The sequence below is a fragment of the Colias croceus genome, chromosome 29 (genome assembly GCF_905220415.1).
Source record: "Colias croceus chromosome 29, ilColCroc2.1".
NCBI lineage: Eukaryota > Metazoa > Arthropoda > Insecta > Lepidoptera > Pieridae > Colias > Colias croceus.
In genome coordinates this window covers 473,584-499,751 of record NC_059565.1, presented here as the reverse complement: position 1 = coordinate 499,751, position 26,168 = coordinate 473,584, and the positions used below count along the sequence as shown (strand labels likewise).

The following is a 26,168-nucleotide window of genomic DNA, read 5'->3' as shown; positions in this document are numbered from 1 at the left end:
ATGTCCCTTTGTATGCTTAAATCTTTAAAACTACGCAACGGATTTTGATGCGTTTTTTTAATAGATAGAATGATTCAAGAGGAAGGTTTTAGTATATAATTATTTTATATTAGGTTTTAGACAAAGCGGGCGAAGCCGCGGGCGGTAAGCTAGTGATGTAATATTAGTGATTTCAAAATTGCGAGTAAATATATCGGATTTTGTGCACTACATATTAAAAAGGTTTAACTTTAATTGACAAAAAACAGTTACATTATTGAATAGTACGTAACATCACTACCTAAGTACCTATACATATTATAACAAACTCTTCCGCGTCTATTTGTCTGCTCGCGATTAACTCAAAACTACTGGACCGATTTTCATTCAGTTTTCACCAATGGATAGCGTAGTTCTCGAGAAAGAAACTTACTTACATACCTAATTAATTATTAAGTTATAGAAAACGCGAGTTGAAAGCCAGTTTAAAATAATAAATTTCCCTTACATAAACACATCTATAAAAAACCATACCATCTTAGGTTGATGTGAACAAGTTTATAGGCTACAGTACAAAAATAGGAAACCTGAATTAAATCTAGGCTACGACGACGACCATTTGTACCGTTAAGCCTGCCTTATGTGTCTTAGGTAACCCAGGACCATTGTTACTAAAAATGAATGAAACTTGGGATATAAATAACTCAAGATAAATACTTTCTCGTATTATTTTAAATACGAGAGTGGGATTCTTTATTTGCTTTCATATAGGTAAGTTAAGAAATACTAAACTAATAATTGTAAATTGTAGAATTTTACCTAGGTAATATCTGAAAATAATTTATAAGATTTTAAGTATTATTTGACTTAATTTTTCGATTGTTACGAACAGCGTGAATCTACAATACTAGAATACCCTAAACCGGTCACCCATCCAAAACCTAACCGCGCCTTGATTTGCTTAACCCGCTTATCGTTCACAGACGGAATGCATCTAAAAATGTATTATTACAAGTATTTTCTCTATGCAAATAATTATGTACCACATTTACCTAAATTTTATATTTTATCTCATTCATTAAATCTATACTTAATATTATAAAGCTGAAGAGTTTGTTTGTTTGTTTGAACGCTCTAATCTCGGGAACTACTGGTCTGATTTGAAAGTTCTTTCGGTGTTAGATAGCTCATTTATCAAGGAAGGCTATAGGGTATATATCACCACTCTACGACCAACAGGAGTGGAGCCACGGGGGTGAAACCGCGCGGAGCAGCTAGTTATGAGTAGGTATCACCTTACTTTTTTATAGTAGGTATCTATTTATCTACAGTCTACACATAATAAATAATTACCTATCATTTAAATCCATACATCAATACAAATTATACCACTACCACTCAAAAAAAAAGAATCAGAATAATTTTTAGTGTAATATGGACACAGTACACTTTTAAACACCAATCATACTGACAAATTACCAAAGTTAATTCATTATAAAAAGAGCCAGTCTCACCATTTGCTGATTAAGTCCCTGATAGCTTCCTCTTTTTGACATATTATTTAATATTTTCATGTTACCAATAAAAAAATGGAGTGTGTGTTTGTAATATTAAAAAAATACCTTTGTACTGAATGCATATGGATTATGGGTGTATAAATGGTACATTTATATAGCAAAAAAGTAATTTTTGTTTGTCTGTTTGTTCTGGATAATCTCTGGAACAGCTGAACTGATTTTGACGGGACTTTCACTGACAGATAGCTGATGTAATTAGTGAGTTGGAGTAACTAAGGGTACTTTTAATTTTCATATTTCATTAGGAACATTAGGATTAAAAAGGTAAATTACGCAGGTGAAACCGCAGGACGCAGCTAGTCAGAAATATCCTAAAGTTATGAAACAACATACTACCATAATACATAGTTAGAAATAAAAATAGCCTCAATAACACAATTTGTTTACATTACAGAATATATGAATATGAGTCAATTGTTGACATACGCTACTTGTAACTTGATATTTTTAATAATAACATATCCTTTCTTCACTAGTGTTGCTTATACAATGAAATTATTTTGATATGAAATTCTGAAGTACCTACTATATTTCATGTAAGGGGCTGTCCATTAATCACGTGAGGCTCAAAAGGGGGGGAGGGGGTCCATCAAAAAATCACGAAGTATCACCAGGGGGAGGGGGGGTAAAGGTAAATATCACGTGTATTTATTTTTAGTCAAACGCGTACAACTTTTTCGCATTTCTTTCATTATTTTTATGTCATTCAAAAACAAACTGCAATCTTTCTGACTACCTCTGAACGTTTATTATAGTAGCCTTTAATTTTCTATAATAAAATTAGATGATTGTTATACCAGTATTTTTTTTATAAATAAAAAAATAGATTCTTTGCAGGTACGAAAAAATACACGTGATATAGGGGGGAGGGGTAGTCTTAAACCTCACCACGTATCACCAAGGGGGAGGGGGATCAAAAATGCCAAAAAAACATCACGTGATTAATGGACGGCCCCTAAGTACTTGAAATATAATGTACCTTCCTACACTTTATATTTCAAGGTCTTATATATACTTAAATACAAGAAATCTTGTATGTTTGTCTTGAGTGATATTTAAGTTTTAGTAGCGTTTAGCTCCTATTACGTATTCTGTGGTTTTAGTTTTTATCCCATGTGAACCTGTCATGTTAACTAATCTATTACATCAAAAATTTATAAGAATAACGAGCATGTGTGCCGAGCACACGTGTCGGAAGTGAAACTTCTTTGGCAAGATTCAAAGATATCAAAAGCGTCGCGCAAGAACTGTTACTATTGTGATTATATATTTTCTTTTTTCTCATTTTATCTTTCAGTAATTACTAAACGCTCATAGTTACTGCAGATATTATAAATAATATGTAATACTGTATATTGACATGATTTTAAAAGAGCAACTATGGAATTTCTTGCCGGTTCTTCTCCATAGATACTGCTTTCCGAATCGGTGGTAAATGTTAAAAATATGTTATAAATATTCCAAAGTGCTTCTAGAGGAAGTTTAATTTAATAAAGAAATGCTTGAGTTTGAGTTTATATAATAAATATTTAAACAAAAATTACATATTAAATATAGATAGAATCTCAAAGAAATTCTTTTTCCATACCTACTATAAGTTGCAGTTACAATATTTATTTATCTTAATATATATAAATCTCGTGTCACAATGTTTGTCCTCAATGGACTCCTAAACCACTTAACCGATTACAATAAAATTCGCACACCATGTGCAGTTCAATCCAACTTAAGAGATAGGATAGTTTAAATCTCAAATCGTTTTAGAGAAAGCGGGCAAAGCCGCGGGCGGTAAGCTAGTATATCTATATGTACGAATATGTAAATAACAATCCTAAAAAACGATAAAAACAACTGTCATCGCTAAGCTGTAACTTACACTACTTGCTAGTACATAACTGTACAACTTGATTCTCCGATTTTCAAACCTGTTTTGCTACTTCATGCTTTAAATAGACTGGGATAAACCTAGATTCACGGAATGTCTAGACATAGGAAGCATTTTGTAATACTGAAAATCTGTATTAGTGTTATTAAGATGAGTTTGTTTGTTTGTACGTTCTTATCTCAAGAACTACTGGACCGTTTTCAAAATTTCTTTCACCATTGGATATGTACATAATCCCTGAGTGCTATAGTCTATTTAAGTACCACAGGCAAAGTCGGGACTGACTGCTAGTATTATATATACTGAATCAATTTGGAATGGAATATAGTCTGTATACTAGAGTATGCTAATTAAAAATTATTTACATTACATTTTATAATTACACCTGATAAACTTTTAAAAACATTGACCTTTAAACTACAGATATGTATTAACTAATTTTTGTATCTGTATGTTTTATATTTATTTACATTACATTTTAAGTATTAGTGTATAATTTGTTAAGTTTTAGTTTGAAAGCTATTATAAAAAGGAATAATTATATTTCTTGTGTTTATTAGGATAAACTCGCTACTAAGTCGTTTTGGTAAATTCTTTCACCGGTAGAAAGCTATGTTATTATTAACTTTTCATTTTACTCAGTCCATTTTATATAAATAAACTCTTATAGATATAAAATTGCAGATGAAAAGATGTACTATTACCATTGCTTTTGTGCATGGAAATAACTGCAAGGCACTGCTATTATCTAATCAAACTGAAAATTACTTTTGTATAGAACAACAGAACTACCTTGATTTATTTATTATTTTAGGTTTTAACTGATATAATTGTGAAACTTAATTTATTTAGAAAATAATAATTCAATGAGGCTATAGAATAACATAGATTAGCACAGTAGCATACTACAAAAACTACAAGAGGTAAATAAAATGCAGAACAGTGCAAGAATAGCTAGTTCAATTTTAAAAGCATCCCTTTGTATGACCTTTTTGCATTCCCCTAACAATATACTCTTGAATCCTGAAAACTCTGCCAGCAGGGTTGAGTAGTTCCTCGCTTGTTAATTATGAATTTCTATGTCAGTAATGTATGGTGTATCTTTCAGTTACTGTATGTGTTATAAGAATGGTTTTTGTTACTGTATAATCTTTATTTTCAACATTTTTGACAATTTTTGCTAATAAATGGCGTAATAAAATGTGGTCAATGTACATAGTGTTTTCAGGTGTTTTATTAGGGTAAATAAATTTACCATAGACTACAAATAACAAACTGAAACTTGAAAAAAAAATACGATCACGTAATGTTTGTTTTCATTCACGAGTGAAAATGTCAGATCGATACTATTAACGACATAAATTAACAGTCATAACAACAATACATTTGGCCGTTTAAAATGTCACAGAACAATGGTTATAGATTCCTGATAGTGATAAAAATCATCACGCGATCATAAAACATTATCTATCCTGAGCAATTTGAATATATTATGCGGGTCACAGACTATTTTATTATTCATTATCTGTCGCATGAAACCTTTTCCAGTGTCATTATGGTACGCTTATCACTGAAAAAAATTACAATTCCAATTTCGAATATCGAACCTTTTATTTTTAAATGCACAGTAGTTATTCATAGATGAATATTAAACACGAAAATAATGTAACAGATTAAAAATATGTTTGTTTACTAACCTTAGTGTTTCAGGATAGAAATCACAACAATATTTTATCACTCATATCATTATATCACTGATCGCACTATCAGAAACACAACATCGGCCAGAACGAAACCGGCTTGTATCGAACCGATATTAAACCATGGGGAAAATATGCATTTTTTATTACCCCTATCGATTTTACCGCCACGATTGTACTGAACCGAAAATATTTAACTGTAGTCTAAACAGGTTCTATACAACAATATCACTTGGAGCACCTTAGTAATTTCATTAATAACACCTAATATCGATTCCCACAAAACGACAATTCAAACACTGCCCGATAAATTCATTATTTCTTGTTCACCTTACATAACACGCTGCGATTCGTGATCGATTGTGATACATAAATTATTATTTATAAATTCAAAGTTTACTATGCTATGTTTTGAGGATTTTCCGTGTCATTTTTCTTTATACAAAGGTTCTAAATACGAATTACGTGCACGCACAACCATCACGATGAACGCTCGCGATGACACTAAACTCTGTATAGATGTCGCATTACTTTCGGCCATTATAGAAAATGGCGACCGATGTGAGATGTCAAGTATCATCAGGCGAAATTTTGCCTTATTTCTTACGAAATTGGATTTATATTGCCATATAAAAGATTAGCCCCGAAACTATTCGATCGTATTATGCGACTAATTCAAATTGCCGCGTAATTCGGGTCTGTTATTCGGGAATATGTGTCTATTTGTCTATTCGCATTAGAAAAAGTATCTTTCCCTTCCACTTGGATGCGTTTTCGAACAAATAAATTTTATTACGCTTGCGCGACTCATCTCGTTGTTATTGCAACATTCGACTTAATTTGAATAAAAATAAGGCATAGAAATAATATTTTTTGTGACAAAGATAATGTAGAGTAACTATAATACAGTTATGAGTGGGTATCGCATCCAGAGACAATGGGATAATTTTTTTTATGAAGGTAGTCGAATGAAATGTTTGTTTTAATGTTTTTTGTACGATTTACGGCTGCATTTTAACCAACTTATAGAAGAAAAGGTGTGTTATATTATTAATTATTTTGGAGTAACTACCGGAGAATGGGATGATATACCTGTTAGTTATTTATTTATTAACTATTATTATTTGAAAATCATAAATTAATTTAAAAATTTGTTATGTAAATTTAATTTCATTGCTTTACTTTAGAAAATAACGAATGTAAGTAAATAAAGCATGTAAAATGTCATACTTTTGAGTCCAGCAATTTAGAATGTGCTTTGATAAAATAGGTATTGCATGAATGTGTGTTACTCAATCACGCAACGAATCTGAAACGGAGATAGATTGAGATTCTGCTCCATACATACCTACCTAGGTGTGACCTAGGTAAGTAATAAGGATACATGGGTACAAACCTTAATTTGTGTTTTAAATAATAAATAATATTTTATAATCTTTAGTCTATACTCTATAGTCTATACCAATAATAAAATTGGAGGATTTGTCTGTTTAATTATCAAAATAATCGCTTTTTAATTAAATACATATATATACCAAAACAGTAATTTTGTCTGTCTGTCTGTCTTTTTGTTCCGGCTAATCTCTAGAACGGCTGAACCGATTTTGACGGGTTAATGTTATACATATGGAGTAACATTGGGCTTAATTTTTTATTCTGATATGGAGAAACTTAATTACACGGGTGAGACCACGGAACGCAACTAGTACTTTAATATTAAAAAATACTGTCAAAAAGCTTTGTACAGAACCCCGTTGTGCATGTATCAACTTACACTTAACCAGATGCAATTCAACTTACTCTAAGTTAAGATTAAGTTACATAATAAGCTTATTATGCGTATATAGGTTAGAACACTTGTCGCGCCAATTATACATATATGTGTCAAGGTTTTACTTGCCTCAGTAAAACTGGTTTAATTAATTTTAAAGTACTATTTTGGGGCCCCAGTGTACTATAATAGAGGCCCCTTGTTAAAATTTTACTTTGTTACGTCCATTCGTCCACAAACGAAAGATCTTTAAATTGTGTTCAATATGATATACAATAAATAATTTGTCATTCCTTTCATCATTAATTCGGAAATATCTCTGTCCTTTTCTTTTTCATTCGTTTTAAAACATTATTCATTCATTCCTTCATTTCCAGATTTAGTCCTATAAACTAGGCTTCGGAGTGGCAGCAACAACAAAACGCAAAATATTGACAACTAGCAGTCCGCCCCGGCTTCGCCCGTGGTACATATTTCGCAATAAAAAGTAGCCTAGCCTTTCCTCTTTATAATATTACAGTAGGTAATAAAGTATCTAAGATAGGTCATTATTCCAGAGGCCCCGCTGTAACAATAGGGTCATATAACAGACATGAGAAGAACAACAAACAACCAGCAAATACGGTGAAATAGAGCAATGAATAACAGAGGCCCCGATGTAGCAATAAGGCCCTATAACAGAGGCCCCATCAATATGTCACCTGTGACTATTGACCCGTAATAGGTACACCCTTGACATTTTCACGAACTGTGTATGATTATACGAGTTAAAACAATCTCTGTTAGTTTTATTAATGAGCGAGCTATGTTTGTGTATAGTTTCAAAAAGGTTACAGAAATTTTTATGACTTTTATTATAGAACTAGCTGTGCCCCGCGGTTTTACCCGCAGTGTTCTGCTCCTGTTTGTCTTAGCGTGATGATAATATGCCTATAGCCTTCCTCAATAAATGGGCTATCTAACACCGAAATAATTTTTGAAAATCGGACCACTAGTTCCTGAGATTAGCGCGTTCAAACAAACAAACTAAAAAACAAACTCTTCAGAATTATAATATTAGTATAGATAGATAGTTTAGGCCGAAAATGAACAGTGGATATACTTACGAGAAAATCTTTTTTGAAATCGGTCTAGTTCCTAAGATTAGTGCGTTCAAATAAACAAACTCTTCATTTATCTATTATTAGTATAGAAGTAGATTATAGATTACTAGCTGCTCCGCGCTTTCACCCCCGTAGCTCCATTCCTGTTGGCCGTAGCGTGATGTTATATATAGCCTTCCTCGATAAATGGGCTATCAAACACCGAAAGAATTTTTCAAATCGGACCAGTAGTTCCCGAGATTAGCGCGTTCAAACAAACAAACAAACTCTTCAGCTTTATAATATTAGTATAGAAGTATAGATTTACCCGGGCGGAGTCGGGGCGAGCAACTTGTTAGAGATCTTTTTAATTCTAGGACATAACTAAAAAAGATGAAACAGATATAATTAAGATAATATTATTAATAAATCGCGTATAAAATTCGTTAAAATCTTTAATGTGTAATACCTACTCGCGTAAAATCAAACACTGGAAAATACTAAGATAAACAGATTTTTCATGTTTTTCAGTTGTTGTAGTTTGTAGACTTGTAGTTGTAATATTATCACAATAAGCCAACGATATCATCCACATATACAAATCACAATCCAAATAGAAAATTTTCTCATTTTTTTCCGTTAGTCATAGCCTCCTATAGTGGCCTATAGTAACCATTCATCCAAAAAATTAAGTTCATACATTTTAAATAAACAATTTATCCAAACCAAATTGTGATCAGCGACACGTAAAAGAAGAAATGGGGAAAAAATAACAAAGACAACGCCGCCTGAGGCAACGAGGCTTAAAAAGGATCCTAATTTTTGAACTGAGAAAACGATCTTATTATTTTAACTGACAGCTCTTTGAGCGGGAAATTAGTTGTTACATTTTACGGAATGATACAATATTTGGATAATTTGAGTAAAATCAAACGGGGGCTTGAATATTTTATGAATTGGCCGATTTTTCATTTGAAATAAATATTTAATGTTGCTATGTTTTATATGCGAATATAAATGCTAATAAACCGCTTACTTCAGGAATAAGGCTCATTTTTATTTATTTTGCACATTGAGATATACATATGGAGACGACACCGCCTACATCACTTATGTTCCCAGTTCCGCTCACCATAAGTCATATGGCTTAACTTTTTTATTTGTTTTAAAGTGAAACTCATCAAATATGCCTTCGTGTGTGTTACGATATTGCAAAAATAATACGGAAAAGTGCAAAGGAATATCTTTTCATCAGTAAGATAATAATTTTTAAAACTTACAGCAAAAAAATGCGCCACGCGCCGCGCGCCGCGCTTGGCGCACAGATATTGTTCGTGGTGACTCCTCCATACGTAGTAATATTATCTCAATGGTTCTGCACAATTTTTTAAAAACTCTATAAAAAATTTTGCACCTATCTACTTAATTTTTTATTATGGGCTTAAATTAGAAACTAATATAACTGAGTAAACAATAGCTAATAGATAATAAAACTAAATCTAAATCCCAAAATTCATCTAAAATCTAAATTCACTCCATCCAGCTTTTAGTGATGCGTGGAACAGATACCTACATCAGTAAAAGAATAAAGATACTTATATTGATTGTCTAAAAATTATTTCTTTACTAGTATTATACCAAACTAGCTGTGCCCTGCGGTTTCACCCGCAATGCTCCGCTCCTGTTGGTCTTAGGGTGATGATATAATATAGCCTATAACCTTCCTTGATAAATGGGCTATCACACCGAAAATAATTTTTCAAATCGGACCAGTATTCGTTCAAATAAACAAACAAACAAACTCTTCAGCTTTATAATATTGAAGATGTTACCTGTGCTACTATTTTTGAAACCTATACACATCGGCAATGAATAGAGCAAAAAAATAAATTTGTTTGTTTTATTACCACCAAATTTAAGCCAAAAATGCATTTAAATATTACAATTTATCTATCTACAAAATTGCCTGCATTTTAATAAAACAAAAGGATTGCATGAAAAGTTTACTAGAAAGAAAAAATAAGTAACGATTGCGTGGTACCTAGTGCATTTATGTTTTTTGAGTCATTAAAATATACACGACAATAAAAATAATAAATATCATACGATGCATAAAATTTATGCCTTTGTAAGGCTGTATGACTAAAAAATAAAGACGAAAATTATCCTAAAAACTCGAGAAATTTTAAATCTAATTTGTTTCTTGACCTGTTGAAAATTGCAAAACATCTAAAAAAATGAAAAAAAAAAAAATGTCAATACAAAATACAAATAAACACCGCGTGATTTCTAACCGTCTATTTTACAGTGACATTCAAAGTGTATAAAATTTAGTTAAGTTGTCAATAATTATTTATTATTTTTACATTATTATTTATTTCTGATACGGTCTCTAAGCTCACCTCATCAATTTTTTTTATTTCACGATGTAAACTGCAATCTAAAATTTATTCTATATCACTGACATCTAGTGGTGAGTAGAAGAATCAAAATTAATAATATTTATAGCCCCTCTCTAATAGATGGCGCTGTATTAAATTATAGGATTCATCGAATAAAATACGTAAGTTATAATATGGATGAAAAATATCCAAAGCATTTAAAAAAACGGTATATTGCTAGATTTTTTTATGGATATTTAAATATTACTGAAGTTGAAAACACTACTTTAATATGCAGCAATCTACTAGCGCCATCTATAATAACTTCAGATAAATTATATTTTATATCTGTGCCATCTAGCGTTGAGTTGAAGTAACTAATTGCACATGAGTTACAACTAGATTCTAATAGATGGCGCTGTATTAAATTTCATCATTATGAATTTACGGAATGAAATGTACAAACATTACAATATGGATAGCAATAATCAGTAAACATTAAAGAAAAAATGTAATTTTCATTTTTTTATGATTATTTAAATATTGCTCTAGCAGAAAAGTTTAAATATTGTTTAAATATATAATTGAAACTACTAGCGCCATCTACATTTACGTATTATATAATTTATTATATATTAATGACATCTAGTGGTGACTAGAAGTATCAAAATAAAATAACTACAGCCTAGGTTTAATAGATGGCGCTGGCATTAATTATGCGAATATTAAAAATAAAATATTTTCGTTAAAATAAATTATGTACGCTTGGAACTACACCACATTTTAGCTAAAGATTATATACGTAGTATATTATTATTAGTGTGTGATTATATCAAATTTAACAATAACAGTAACGGTAACTTTTATATTGACAGTGAAATGCTTTGCACCAGCGCGAGCGTATTTTTTAGCACAGACTAATAAGTTAAAGTCTTGGTTAATTTTTTATGTAGAACTACACCGTATCAATACACATTTTATTTAAAATAAAAATAAATAATGAAAAAATGTGTCAATAATTTAGTTTTAATATTCGCCGCTAGATGGCTGAGTTTGGAAGTTAGTAAGTATTTTTGTGGTTTTTAGTTTAAAAATTACTGATATATATATATAAATATATTATAAGGTATGTTATTGATACCACGAAAGAATGTAAAAACCATGTAAAAACATTCTAAGATGGTTTTTACGAGCTACTACTATTACTTCTAAGTTTTTTCATGTAATTGACACGATGAAACGTGATGAAATGAAACACAATAAAAAATGATTTCAAATTTCAATGTAATTTATTTTCAAACAACGTATAACTTTGCTGCCATATTTCTAATAAAAATTGTATATTTACTACCTATTTGTACAACAAAAAATGTCTCAAAAATATTCTATTGTTGTAATCACAAAGGGAGACACATAGTTATGGCGGGATTGCGTTTTAAGACGCAGTTTACGCGCCAAAATTAGACATAAAATAAATACGACCCTTGTTTAATATTGTATTATTGTAGCAATGGTCAATGGAAGGGGAGAAACTATGATATATTTTGTATATTACTCAAATGAATTCTAGGATAATTTGTTTGAATTTTTTTAAATATATTTATTCTTAATATTATAATAATATTTACGTCTCGTAAAACAATGTTACATACTCAGGCATTATTTATTAAGTTATTCAAGTTTATACATAATGTTTTGATGACATTACTATTAATAGTTATTGCATGAGTCTAGATAATTACCTAGTCTATCGGTTATCCTAAATTTTATCGAAATCGGTTCAGTGAAAACGTAACAGATGTAGGTAGGTACTTATGGAAGTTAAATAATATGTTTAATTAAATGTTGTTTTTATTAATTTTAACTTTAATCTGCTTTCATTGTTTATTTGGTTAGTATAGTCACTAGAAAAATAATATGTACATAATGTATTTCTACTCGTATTATTATTTCTTTCAATAAATTACATGAGGTACATTTTTTTATTTTTTTTGACCCTCTCTCCCCCTCCATATGAATGTTTATTGGCTTTTTACGCCGAAACTACTGAACAAATTTAAATGAAATTTTATGATAGTCTAAAAAATTACATAGTTTATCATTAATTTCTTTTTTCTAGGTAGGGAAGTTAAATTTGTATTCAAATAACACTGGTTCCTAGAATCCTAGCCCATTTTATTATGTCTGCTCACAATATCGTCATTCTATTGTCCATTATGTTGCACAAAATTTCATCAATATTGGTACAGTAGTTTTGAAGTTCAACAGAAATGATACCAACATTGAAATGAAATGAGAATATATGATTTTTCTGTATAATAACATACCTATTATGAACGGGGACTAAAAAAAAACACACACATTCCAATAGAATATATTTATTTTCAATCAATAACAATAAAAATATCTTACAAATTTCCGAAAATCTCATCATAAAGTTATTTTTAAAATTTAAAGCTCAATTTCTATAAATACTCAGAATACAATATAATATATATATTTAATTGATAAAAATTAAAATATTTTAAAGTAAAAGAGTAAGAGAGAAATATTTCATAAATTTAAAAATATGTACATAAACATAGTTTTAATGTAATACATGTTGCTTACAAAAAAAGTGTTCCGTTTTTTACTTCACTTGGGAACGGCTGGACTTTTGATGAAATGAAAATATTTTTTTGATCCATTTAATCAATTCAAGTATTTGTAATAAGTTTAGAGAGAATAGTCATAATATTATTTATTTTAATTAAATATAATATTATAGTTTTTAGTGGAAGACTATTTCATATTATCACGAATATTTTATCACAAGTACCTAGATCACCTAGATTGAGTTGATAGAGTTGTCACCTAGATTGTATTCAATTTTTGATAAAAATGTAATTTGACATATTCCAGAAAAAAACAAAAAAAAAATGGTAATAATTATGTAATATTTTAAAGGTTAACAGAAATAATACACATTTTATTAATATAAAGGAACTTAATTTAGGAGTCAATTTTTAAAACAATGTTTTTTAATTATAAACAAAGAAATAATTAAAATTTAAAATAGTTTAATATAGATACGAAGTTGATACAAATAAATTGTTATTTTATGGCATGTTACAGAACTATCATCACAAAATAGTATAAAACAAAGTCGCTTTCTCTGTCCCTTTGTATGCTTAAATCTTTAAAACTACGCAACGGATTTTGATGCGTTTTTATTTAATAGATAGAGCGATTCAAGAGGAAGGTTTTAGTATATAATTTATATGTTTTAGACAAAGCGGGCGAAGCCGCGGGCGGTAAGCTAGTATAGTATATTAAATATTTATTGGTTTGTTACAAACATGATATTTATGTCTAAAAATATATTTTTAAAGGTATTACAAAAACAATATATTTGTAGCAATGGGAATCGAACCCACTTCTGGCATTACAGTCATTAATCACTGGATTAAAACTAATTAAAATTAATTTGTGATTTATTTTTGAACATTAATTAATAAATAGAACTATTACTTCTCTACTAAGTTATTCATTAAAATAATTTTTTTATTATTAAAAATATCTATTTTAGTGAAATAACTTAAGGCCACTTCAATTTAAGTACAAGAACATCACTTTGTAAAACTTAAAACTATTATATATCTCAAGTTTAAAAATACCAAATTAACATGGTTTTTAAGAATAAAAATGATTTTTGCATGTTAAAAATATAGTGTGTAGGAGGCAAAAGTAAAAAAAAAAAATTTTATTTGGACCTAACAAAATTTTATGGGACCTTGACTTGAGTAAATTTTACGTATTTTAATTTTATTTCATTGATTATTATCAAACGCATTAGAATAATACAATAATACAAATCATAATATTAAAAACTTATAGGTATCCAACCTTATAAGGCTGGTTGCAGAGCTCGACCGACCGTCAGTGCGTACCGTCGGACCTGACGATACGCATCAACAATTGTATGACTATGACACTAATGCGCATGACAATACGCGTGCGTATGGTCGGTCTAGCTATGAACGGTTTTATGAATTTCCATACATATGACAAGCGCGACTGACGTACGCACTGAAGGTCGGTCAAGCTCTGCAACCAGCCTTACAATCAGTTATAAAAAATCAAATAATATTCCTTCTTATCACATTACTATTAAACTAAAATACATTTAAATACTACACAATAAAATAAAATTTCAACCTTATTCTAACTAAATAAGATCGCTAATGCCATGTAAACAGTACATGACAGAATAAAAGATAAAACGAAGCTACAATAAGATTTCCGATCATTACCGGAAAACCGATTTTTAAATACTGCATGAATGTGAATCGGTAACCGTGCTGTTCCGCTACTCCTGCGCATACTACGTTCGCGCTTGCGCCGATTAATGTCCCATTACCTGTAAAAAACAACAAATAAATTAAAAAATAAGTAATAATATATTTATTTATTAAAACCACAGAAATTTGCAGACGTAGTATGTACATGAACTGTAATGTACTACAACGAAGAAAAAGAAATGTCTCTGTTTGGCAAGACACAAAAGGCAGATCACCTACTTGTCCCTAAAGAAAATCGATCAGTGAAATATGCATACGCTAGATTTCCGCCCGCAACTTCGCCCGCGTTTTCACATGTACCCTACATAGTCCGTGTACCCTACATAGAACACATGCACCTTACACAGTACACATGTACCCCACACAGTACACAATGTATACATGTACCCTATATAGTACACATGTACCCATAAAGTACACATGTACTCTAGATAGTACACGAGTAATCTACATAGTACACACGTACTCTACATAGTACATATGTACTCAACATAGTACACATGTCTCTAAATAGTACACATGTATTCTACATAGTACACATGTGCTCAACATAGTACACATGTACCCTACATAGTACACATGTACTCTACATAGTACACATGTCTCTACATAGTACACATGTCTCTACAGTCTACATAGTACACATGTACCCTATGTATCCCCCATGTACTCCACACAGTACATGTCCACTCACCGCCCAAGCAAGCGCCGAAGCTGAGCGCCCACGCGAGCGGGGCCAGCGGCAGGCCGAGCCCGCCCGCCGACAGCGCGGCCGTCACCCGCACCATCATAGTGCTGAGCGGGATGTTGTCTACAAATGCTGAGGCTAGACCTGATACCTATGAAGAAATTTGAATTTTTATGGATATTTTAAACTCAAAGACCGAATAGAAAGGAAGAACGTAAACATTTAATCCAACCATGTACACATAATAAAAATTAACAATACAAGAAAAAAACCCTTTTTATAGATATTTTTCCGTTAAAAACTTAAACGCAAAGAACGCAGAGGCTAGACCAGATATCTTAATATGGAAAAGGTTCGATTTTTTATGGATATGTTATAATTAGACATCGGATTATATGCACTAACAAAATGCCAAAATATGCATGCAAATATGCACTAAAAAAGCCGAAATATGCACTAAAAACGACTGATATGCCTAAAATATGCACGATACAAAATCAAAAATCTTTTATTAAATAAATAAATAAACAAAAATCGTTTATTTAGTACTAAAATTTTTCTTAAAATTAAGTTTTAGGTTTTGTGGCAATATACAATTAAGCATTTTTACCAAATTTTCGAGTGCAAATTTGTGACGTTTGTCACCCGCGAGCCCAGTGTTGCCACCATTTCGGGCTAAATCTAGCCCTTTTTTGGAATTCAACCCGTGTTTTAAGTTTTTAGCCCCAAAAGGGTAAACTAGCCCTATTTTGAATGGCTCAAAATTTACTTAAAATGGAGCCCATTTTGTAATTTTTTGCCATTTTACCATGCCAAAATAGGGTTTGTTTACTTGCTGAGCGTTCTGATTGGCTAATGAAGGTTAGTCAACCAATCAAAACTCCCGCTACTTAACGAAATATGCACGATTGGGGAAAAAGGCTTAAATATGCACTAACGCCGTAATTAGACAGTTTTATGCATTTGCATATGCAAACATGCAAATGCATATAATCCGATGTCTAGTTATAATCATAGACCTAAAATGCTAATGCAAGGCTTTGTGAGCATTATCATTAGAGCCTTAACATGATTTTCACTTTGTGACTGTTTTACTGTGACCACAATGCATTGTGAGTTATTTTTCGCTCACAGATCGTTCTCGTCTTCGTCTTTGAACAGAATATAGACGAAAAAACTAAGTAAAAAAATGTTGTGTGGTTTTATGAAACCACGGTAAAAGTGAAACTTTTTTTCACACTAGACATTTAACTAAAAATTATCGTATTTGTACGATAATTATCGTACGTATCGTGCGTCACGCGACATGCGCTACACAGACCAAAAAGTTTGAGACGATGTAATAAAAGTTTCACTTTAACAATAAAACATACACGTGAAGGAACCAATAACATATCCTAAGAAATAAAATTATGGGACTTTGAATATTTGTAATAATTTTGTCTCATGCAGAATTTTATTCCTAACACAATTTACAAATTTAACAAAATATTAGACACAAATGAAATACAACAATACAACAAGTCATGTAAATAATAAACATATTTATAATTTTATAGTACGAAAATAAACTACAAATACATACCCATAAAACCAGCATCAAAGCGACAGCAAGTCGTGACTCTTCACCGACTTTCATAATGACAGCTTCAGTTAATCTTCCTATCCACGATATTAGGCCTAGCTTTGATAATACCTGAAAAAAAAAACAATAACAAACATGTGAAAAATAAAAAAGTGTGTGCCGAGCACACGTGTCAGAAGTGAAACTTATTTGGCAAGATACCAAAATCATCGCCTTTCTAAATGACGTGACGGTATTGCCACGAAGCGACCTTGAAATTTTACTTACCTTCGTCACGTCATGGAGTAAGGCGACGATTTCGGTATCTTTGAATCTTGCCAAATAAGTTTTACATCTGTCACGACACACGATTTATTTTTTTTATTATCATTTGACTCAGTTTATAGCTTACTAGCTTTCCAACCGCAGCTTCGCCCGCGCAGTCAAAGAAAAATTCGCATAGTTCCCGTTCCCGTGGGATTTCCGGGAAAAAACCTATCCTATTTACCGGGGTAAAAAGTAGCCTTCCTAGGGTATCAAAATATCTCTATACCAAATTTCATGCAAATTGGTTCAGTAATTAAGGCGTGATTGAGTAACAGACAGAGTTACTTTCGCATTTATAATATTAGTATGGATTTACTATTATTAGTTCGCATATTAAATTAATATGTTCATCCCAAATAACCTCAAAATCTATTAATTATTAAAACTCACCTCCATTAAAACGAATAAAGCTCCAAAGAACAGTAAAGTGGACCATTCTACTCTCGCTAAAATTGGCTCTAAATCATCTCTTTCAGCTAAAAGTAATAATAATATAGCTCCTAGTAATGCTGTCCAGCCTAGAGATAGACTTTCTGTAATGAAACATATAAAAAAGGTAAATGTTACAGAAACATAATATGTAAAAATAAATAAATTTTATTGGGACTTAGGACTAGAGATAGGAGAAATAGAACATATATAAATTTTATTGGGACTTTATGTAAAGAAATGTAAGTATTTAAAGTTAAATTTTATTGGGACTTTGTGTAAAGAAATGTATATAAAGTTAAATTTTATTGGGACTTTGTGTAAAGAAATGTATTTAAAGTTAAATTTTATTGGGACTTCAACATTGATATATAGACTTTCTGTAAAGAAACATATGTAAAAATAAATAAATTTTATTGGGACTTAGGACTAGAGATAGGAGAAATAGATACATATATTAATTTTGTAGGGACTTTTGCTTTTGGGACTTATAAAAAATGTAAAAAAACAAATTTTTAGGACTTCAATATTGATAAAATTCCTGAAAAGAAAAATAAATTAAATAAACTTTATTGGGACTTTTGCTTAGACGTTACTTTCCGTTAATGAACATACATAATATATTATGTAAGCGAAACAAATTTTTATGGAAATAACACTACATCATAAAAACTGTTTCATACGTACTATTAATGGTAAACAAATATTCAATAACTTACTTTCTGTACCTAACAACATTAACTCTGACTTTGACTTTTTTAAACTTTTACTTTACCTTCTTACTTTTCATTTCACTTAAGTTAACTGAGAATTAAACTTTTACTTTGGCTTTTACATTAATAATTACTTTTTCTTTTACTTATTTATAATATTATTTCAAACTAGCGGTCCGCTCCGGCTTCACCCGTGGTACATATTTACGTTTTCTCTACACAAGAACCATCCTCGTACTTCAAGGAATGCAATAAAAAAGAATTATCGAAATCGGTTCAGCCGTAATACCACGTGATGCCGTGACAACGCGAAACGGGTTTCATTTTTATAAATATATAGATATAATAATACTTACGTAACTGTGGTATGGCGTGAAGGAAGAACACAATAACTACAAATGTCACACAAATTGAAGCTTTGATTAACAACTGGGTGTCTCGGATTCGATACTGGAAGATAAAATATTATATTATTTTTTATCAATTACTTAACAGATATTATTTTCCATTTTGAACCGAATTGAAAAGGAGGAGGCTGTCTCAACTAGACTGTACTTATTTTTGTTTGTTACCGCAGACTTTTCGACGTGGTGAACCGATTTTGATGATTTTACCACGTTTTCAAATAATAATATCTTTTAATAAGAAAAAATATAATAAATAATATATAGCATTTACCTTTTGTTTCATCTGAGCTAGATTGGAACAGAACATTGGATCAGTTTTGCTTTTCCCGGACTCTCTCTTCATGAGCATTGTGTTCAATCTCTGCACCTGGAAACATATATTTAGAATTATGTTTTACCATCTTTCCACCCGCGGCTTCGCCCGCGCATTCAAAGAAAAACCCGCATAGTTCCCGTTCCCGTGGGATTTCCGGGATAAAACCTATAATATTTCCCGGGATAAAAAGTAGCCTATGTCCTTTCTCGGGTATCAAAATATCCCTATACGAAATTTCATGCAAATTGGTTCAGTAGTTAAGGCGTGATTGAGTAACAGACAGACAGACAGAGTTACTTTCGCATTTATAATATCAAAGTATGGATTAGGAAAAAAGAAGTTTTAAACATTTTTTTTGAAAGGTTAGATATCAGAGCCAAAAATATATAAGTATGTGTAAAGTTTGTCTTAGTAGAACATTTTATTTATATCTATATATATCTATATATCAATATAATTAAACTGAACTGTTTTCTTTATCTGTATGTGAAATTTAGTAAAGATGTACTTTTGTTATTTTATTACTTAAAAACAACTGTTTAAATCTGTGTGAAATTTAAAAGACAAAACAATTGTGGCACTGTTTAGAACATTGAAACTAGCTTAAATATCAAAATCCCAAAATCCTACGCGTGTGTGAAGACGCCTTACCTTTTTCTCTAAAGCCCTCTTCACAATGTCCTCATCTCTAGAGTATGACGTCAGAGAGGCGGCTGCTCGCTTCCATACTGCTACTTCTTGACGCAGTTCTGGAAGTAAATTCCAAATGTTACTCAAAATATAACTGAATAATTAACTGTGAAATTAACTTTTACTTAAATTAAAACTAACTTAAGCTTTAACAGAAACCAACTGTAATTCATACTTTAAGGCTGGTTGCAGAGCTTGACCGACCATCAGTGCGTAAGTCAGTTGCGCTTGTCACATGTATGGAAATTCATAAAACCGTTCATAGCTAGACCGACCATACGCACGCGTATTGTCATGCGCATTAGTGTCATAGTCATACAATTGTTGATGCGTATCGTCAGGACCGACGGTACGCACTGACGGTCGGTCAAGCTCTGCAACCAGCCTAACTCAACCTATTACAGAAACTAACTCTAACTCATACTCTAATATAGCGAACTAATTCAAAACTCATGCACTAATTTTTATAACAGTTACTAACTCTAAATCATACTCTTACTTTATCTCCAACTAAAAATTAATTATGTATAGTCAATAAAAAAAATAATTAAGTAAAACAAACTCACAAGCAGAAATAAATCCTCACACACAAACTAACTCAAAATTACTTAGAGTAAAAAAACAAGCTAAGAAAAAGCGCTCAGTAAATTTTTTGAAATGTAGGTAGTAATAAATATGTTTAGTATAAGTAACATTTATTCTAAAAATTCAGCAAGTTAACTTAAAAATAACATTCCCAAAATCTAATCTATCACTCCGCTAAAATTCACCACAATCAGTTCATCCGTTACAACAGTACATACATACCAACAATATGCCTTGGTACTGTGTGTCTCAACGTATTGATATCTCTGAAGATGTACCGGATCTGGAGGTATGTTTGGATGCAAACAAACAAAATGCCGACACCCATGTGTAGTGTAAAATTCGTGAAATTAATGTTCTGAAATATAAATAATTATTTAAAATAAATATAGGATTCAAATAAATGTAGAATGATTTAAAATAAATGCAGGAAAAAATAAATAAAAACACGTTTTAATAAGACAAAATTATGAAATTATTGTATTGTTACTGATTCTCGATAAGTGTACAAAGTTTGAATTGAATCTGTCCGTTTAAAGTCGGTCAAAATAGAGTCGAAAGGTGTCGGTTACATACAAACATACACGTGAAAATAATAATAATATAACTGACTTACGTTAACAACAGCTAGTCTCACAATCGTCTAAAAATGTTCAAGGGGTGTTGTATAAAAAATTCATTGAAATTAACACTTTATTTCGTGGCAGTAATGTTCACAGTCGATCCTTAGAAAATATTGTGAGCGTGATTGTGAGTCTAGTTGTTGATTATACGTCAATGGGTATGGTGTATAATTTATTCTGGTATAATTTAGTGGTTCTAAAAAAAATGTTAGTATGTCGATTTTGGTGGCACAATAGTTTATAGACTACTAGCTTTCCGCCCGCGGCTTCGCCCGCGTTTTCAAAGAAAACCCGTTCCCGTAGGGTTTCCGGAATAAAACTTATCCTATGTCCTTTCTTGGGTATCAAAATATCTCTATACAAAATTTCATGCAAATTGGTTCAGTAGTTAAGGCTTGATTAAGTAACAGACAGACAGACCGAGTTACTTTCGCATTTATAATATTAGTATGGATTGTATTAATACTTTTTAATACTATGTATATTATGTATTATATGTGTAATATGTTTAATAATATTGTATTTTAGTTTGTTAGAATAAATCATGAAATCTATACTTATAATTTAAAGCTGAAGAGCTTGTTTTCAATCGATAATCTCCGGAACTTTTTTTGAAGTGAAACTTATTTTGGCGCGTTGAGAGTAAAATTTCAAGCATGGCAATACCGTCACGTTTTGGAGTAAGACGACGATTTTGGTATCTTTGAATCATGCCAAAGAAGTTTCACTTCTGACAGTTCTCAGTAGTTTCGGAGGCTAATCAATTGAATTCAAACAAACAAATCATTCCTTTTTATAATATTATAACTTACCGCAGCCAATACAGAGGGGTGGCTAGCTATGATCACATTGGGGGGATCTCCCACAGGGGTGGCCGCCCCCCCCACGTTACTGAATATCACCATAGACATTAGTACTGGGACCGGGTTTAGTTGCATCACTTCGCATAATCTGAAAAATATATTTATATTAAAACTAGCGGTCCACCCCGGCTTCGCCCGTGGTACATATTTCGCAATAAAAAGTAGCCTATGTCCTTACTCGGGTATCAAAATATCTCCATACCAAATTTCATGCAAATTGGTTCAGTAGTTTAGGCGTGATTGAGTAACAGACAGACAGACAGTTTCGCATTTATAATATTAGTATGGATAGTATTAAGGAATCATGTGATAAGGAAGACTTAAGTGTTTGTGTGTGTGAAATATAGTGTTCAAATCGGTACAACGAACAATTATTTTATTAGGAGTGTTCAATATTATCTTATGCAATATCGAATTTTAAGAATAATTAAACAAAAGATATAAAATAAAGTTGTGATGTAATTTACAACACTCATTTTTGAACTTATACTGATTTCGAATATTAAATGCTAAATCGTTCTTGGTAAAATTGCTTTTATATAATTTAGGTTAAAATTTAACTAAACCTAGGTCCACTCTATTTATTTATTAGTAGGTATGTAAATACATTCATATAGGTATTATTACTTATTTACTTACCGTATAGTGACAGGTGTCATTAGAAGCACAGTGGTGACATTATCCAGAAAAGTGGAGAAAAAAGCCGTGAAGAAACAGAGGCAGTTGATCAGCGGCCAAGTTCTGCCTCCTGTGACCTGGAGATTAAAGAATACTAATAGTAATACTATAGGTATACTATCTATACTAATATTATAAAGCTGAATCAGGATCGGAGCAATGCGGGTCAAACCGCGGAGCACAGCTAGTAAAAAATAAAGTCTTCTTTTTTCTTTATTTCAAGTGGATATAGCCTCAATAGTGGATATAGTTCTCAAGTAAATATAACAAATTACAGTCAATGATATTATATATAGAAACAAGAGGTAGATACGTTACCAACGCACCAAAACGTAAACCGTGAATTGGTCCTAATTGGGACCAGTGGAATCAGTCAGATTGTGACTTGTGACAGCGAACGTACATGCTGATATAAACGTTAAAATTATCAATAATGCCTTCTTGTGTGTTCAGAAAGTGCACAAATTACGATAGTAAAATAAAGAAAGATAGAGGAATATCATATCGCAGGTAAATGTATTAAAATATTATAATTTTAGAGCAAAAATAACAATTTGCAATTATTAATGAATGATACTTGCTTGACACTTGTATTGAAATAATGAAAGGGATAAAACATTGCTTCAATCACTAGTGTGACAAAACTAGCGCACACTGTGTTCAAAGATTATCATGTAGATACGATTATTGAAAACAGAACGGTTATTTTATTAATTTCGATTTGGGTAAATACTTGATTATTTTTATATTTAAATCCACACAGTGCATGTAATTAACAAATATATCTATTTATTATATACAATGAAATCGTGATGGCAAAAATGTTTCTTTGCAAAAATGATGTTGAATATACGTATACATTAAAGAAAAGATTATCGCTACTGACGAAAAATGCTATTTGCTTTTCTGTAAATAGCTATTGAACATACATTTTATTTGTGTTTTAGATAAAAAAGGCTTATACTTCATCCTTTCTTTTATTTCATACTTTTTTTCATCTAGGCACCACTATTATTATATCCTACAAGTTGGAGTGATGACCTTGTACGGGTTCCGGGAACTGCCTTGAAACGAATAGCGTAAGACCGGTCCGTATGGAGTTCTATGGAGGACTATGCTCAGCAGTGGGTGTTTATCGGGTGAAATGATGATGACCGAAAACGAACACCACAGCTAGTAATAAATGCTTAATACAGTTATATCTCCAAAAAAGTTTTTTTCATTTTAATACAACTTCATAATAATATTTAAATAGTAAATGAAATTGTCACATTTGTTTACGTGAGCAGGAAACGTAACATCTATAACATTGAACCTTCTGTGTCGTTAGTCTATGCCAATTGCCATGGCAACTATTTGTTTATTTATATTTAATTGGTGAATTCTTGTGACTTTTGCTTACACCTGCGCGGAAGTGACAAACTATCTTTGTCTTTTTTGTTTATATCATTTTATTAGAGCCATCTCTCTTATACAGTCTGTCAATGTTATAAATTAAGTAAAATGAAACTTGTATTTGTGTGTGCCTGACACTGCATAGGAAGCATTTTTTTTGGATATCTTGTGAGTATATAACGTATCTATACATAAAATATCATTGATTACAGTACAATAAATTCTATCAAGTCAATAGCTAGGCTAACAACTACAAAAGGTAAAATTAACAAAATGTCTATTTTACGCCAAGATGGCCATTTAAAATGCACAATAATCACTGGAATAGGCAGTCCCCACTAAGATTTTTGTAATTGTTCCCCATTTTTTTCGTATTCTAGTTACATTTCTCCCATAACTTATGCCATTTTTTCTCATTTTCTCACAATTTGTACCCCTCTTTCCCCATTTTTACCATTCCCCACCCACCTCAAAAGCGACAACAGCCAGGTAATCAAACAGCCCAGTCTCTGCAAGTATGGCGACGAGGATCATCATGCTGAACAGCAGCAGCAGCGTCTCCACATCCAGCCAGGAGACCAGCTCCAGTAGTGTGGGTCTGGAGCCACTGATGGCCAGAACTGCTACTCCAAGGGATGAGGTTAACAGGGCAGCTATTGTTCGGTTTACTACCTGAAAGAATATTGAATTATGTATTACTACGTAAAATTAATTTGACATGATTTTAAAAGAGCAACTATGGAGTTTCTTGCCGGTTCTTCTCCGTAGATACTGCTTTCCGAATCTATGGTAAATGTTAAAAAATGTTATGACAATTCATTATTGCTTTTATAAGAAGTCTAATTGAATAAATGTTTGAGTTTGATTAATAAATAAGAAATAGAAAAATCATTTATTTAGGAACAATGCATAAATAAATAAAAATTTGACGACGGTCACTTCAAATAGAAATGAAACTTCTTTGGCAAGATTCAAAGATACCAAAATCGTTGCCTTACTCCATGACGTGACGGCATTGCCATGACGCGACCCTGAAATTCTACTCTCAACGCGCATAAAGAAGTTTCATATCAAATTATTTTATGATAAGAAAATCACATGACCTATTTTTTTAAGCTGGAGTAAGTTGCTAGTTTGTTTCTTATTTCTATTAAGTAACTTTCTACTAACTTAATGACTTACCTCAAAAATAATTAAAAAATACAGTAGTAAGAGTAAAACAGCTGAATAGATAATGCCGTCCTCTTCTGACAACGGATCCACTTGGTAGGTTAGAGTGAGAGGCACTGTGTGCTCGCTTGTGCTTATCATTCGGAGTGTTACTGTGTCTGGAAAAATATATTTACTTATATAAACAATGTAAAAGTTTATCTGTTTGTTTGTGAATAGCTAAAAGCGTTACGAATGAATCAATTTGCAGAAGAAAAGCTGAATTTAGATTTGGATTCAATACGAATGTGGTCGGAAAATAACTCTCTTGTTCTCAAACCCAATAAGACCAAATATATGATACTCGGAACCCCCTCTACTGTCAAAATAATAAAAAATAAGCTGCCATCTGTATCTTTATGCATAGACGGGGTACCCATACAGCGTGTTGAGGAGGTTAGAAACCTGGGCATCATTTTTGATGAGAATCTGAGATTTGAGAAGTACATTAGCACTACAGCAGCTAATTGTTTCTATAGACTTAAGGTTTTATATCGCATCAGACAATATATCGAACCCAGTCTCAGACTCAAATTATGTGATAGTCTAGTTCTATCAAAGTTCAATTATATGGATGTGATGTATGGACACCGGTTATTAGGTCGTACAAAACGTGTAATCCAGCGAGTGCAGAATGCATGTGCACGGTTCTGCTGGAATGTCCCACCGAGGGATCACATCACGCCCCATCTTAATAATGCGCGATGTCTAAACATGGAGCACCGCAGGCAATTGCACTTTGCATCCCTTCTCTTTGGTGTTGTCAAAACAGAATCGCCTCACTATCTGTTCGAAAAACTTATTTGGAGGAGTGAACAAAACACCAAATACAACACCAGGGATGCTGCCAATAAACTCCTCGTACCCAAACACCATTCCGCTTGTTTTAAGGGTAGCTTTAAATATAACGCCACTAAATGCTGGAACAACTTGCCTCCACCGTTACGGAATCTACGAACACTATAT

General features: G+C 31.7%; 2 protein-coding genes and 1 long non-coding RNA gene across 4 annotated transcripts in view; 1 reads left to right on the top strand and 2 right to left on the bottom strand.

Annotated features, from left to right (window-relative positions):
* LOC123704306 overlaps positions 1-5,632 on the bottom strand; it is a 142,032-nt gene extending 136,400 nt beyond the window's left edge. The window contains exon 1 of the mRNA XM_045652630.1: positions 5,139-5,632. The gene's annotated coding sequence lies outside the window, so the exon portion shown is untranslated. The remainder of the gene's footprint in view (positions 1-5,138) is intronic.
* A 328-nt stretch (positions 5,633-5,960) lies between these two features.
* Positions 5,961-7,755, top strand: LOC123704438. The gene is made up of 3 exons (XR_006753130.1): positions 5,961-6,178; positions 7,290-7,378; positions 7,457-7,755. It is a non-coding gene; the product is annotated as an uncharacterized LOC123704438 (long non-coding RNA).
* Positions 7,756-14,405: 6,650 nt separating this feature from the next.
* The window catches only part of LOC123704324 (P protein-like), a 36,478-nt gene continuing 24,715 nt past the window's right edge, over positions 14,406-26,168 (bottom strand). For both annotated transcript variants that reach the window (XM_045652656.1, XM_045652655.1), the window contains exons 8-19: positions 25,176-25,321; positions 24,462-24,665; positions 22,560-22,675; positions 21,870-22,008; positions 20,657-20,792; positions 19,811-19,908; positions 19,115-19,210; positions 18,793-18,886; positions 17,685-17,827; positions 16,989-17,099; positions 15,410-15,554; positions 14,406-14,774 (exon numbers count right to left, since the gene is read on the bottom strand). In XM_045652656.1, the coding sequence (XP_045508612.1) occupies positions 14,596-14,774; positions 15,410-15,554; positions 16,989-17,099; positions 17,685-17,827; positions 18,793-18,886; positions 19,115-19,210; positions 19,811-19,908; positions 20,657-20,792; positions 21,870-22,008; positions 22,560-22,675; positions 24,462-24,665; positions 25,176-25,321 (1,607 nt within the window). In that variant the 3' untranslated portion in view covers positions 14,406-14,595. The remainder of the gene's footprint in view (positions 14,775-15,409; positions 15,555-16,988; positions 17,100-17,684; positions 17,828-18,792; positions 18,887-19,114; positions 19,211-19,810; positions 19,909-20,656; positions 20,793-21,869; positions 22,009-22,559; positions 22,676-24,461; positions 24,666-25,175; positions 25,322-26,168) is intronic.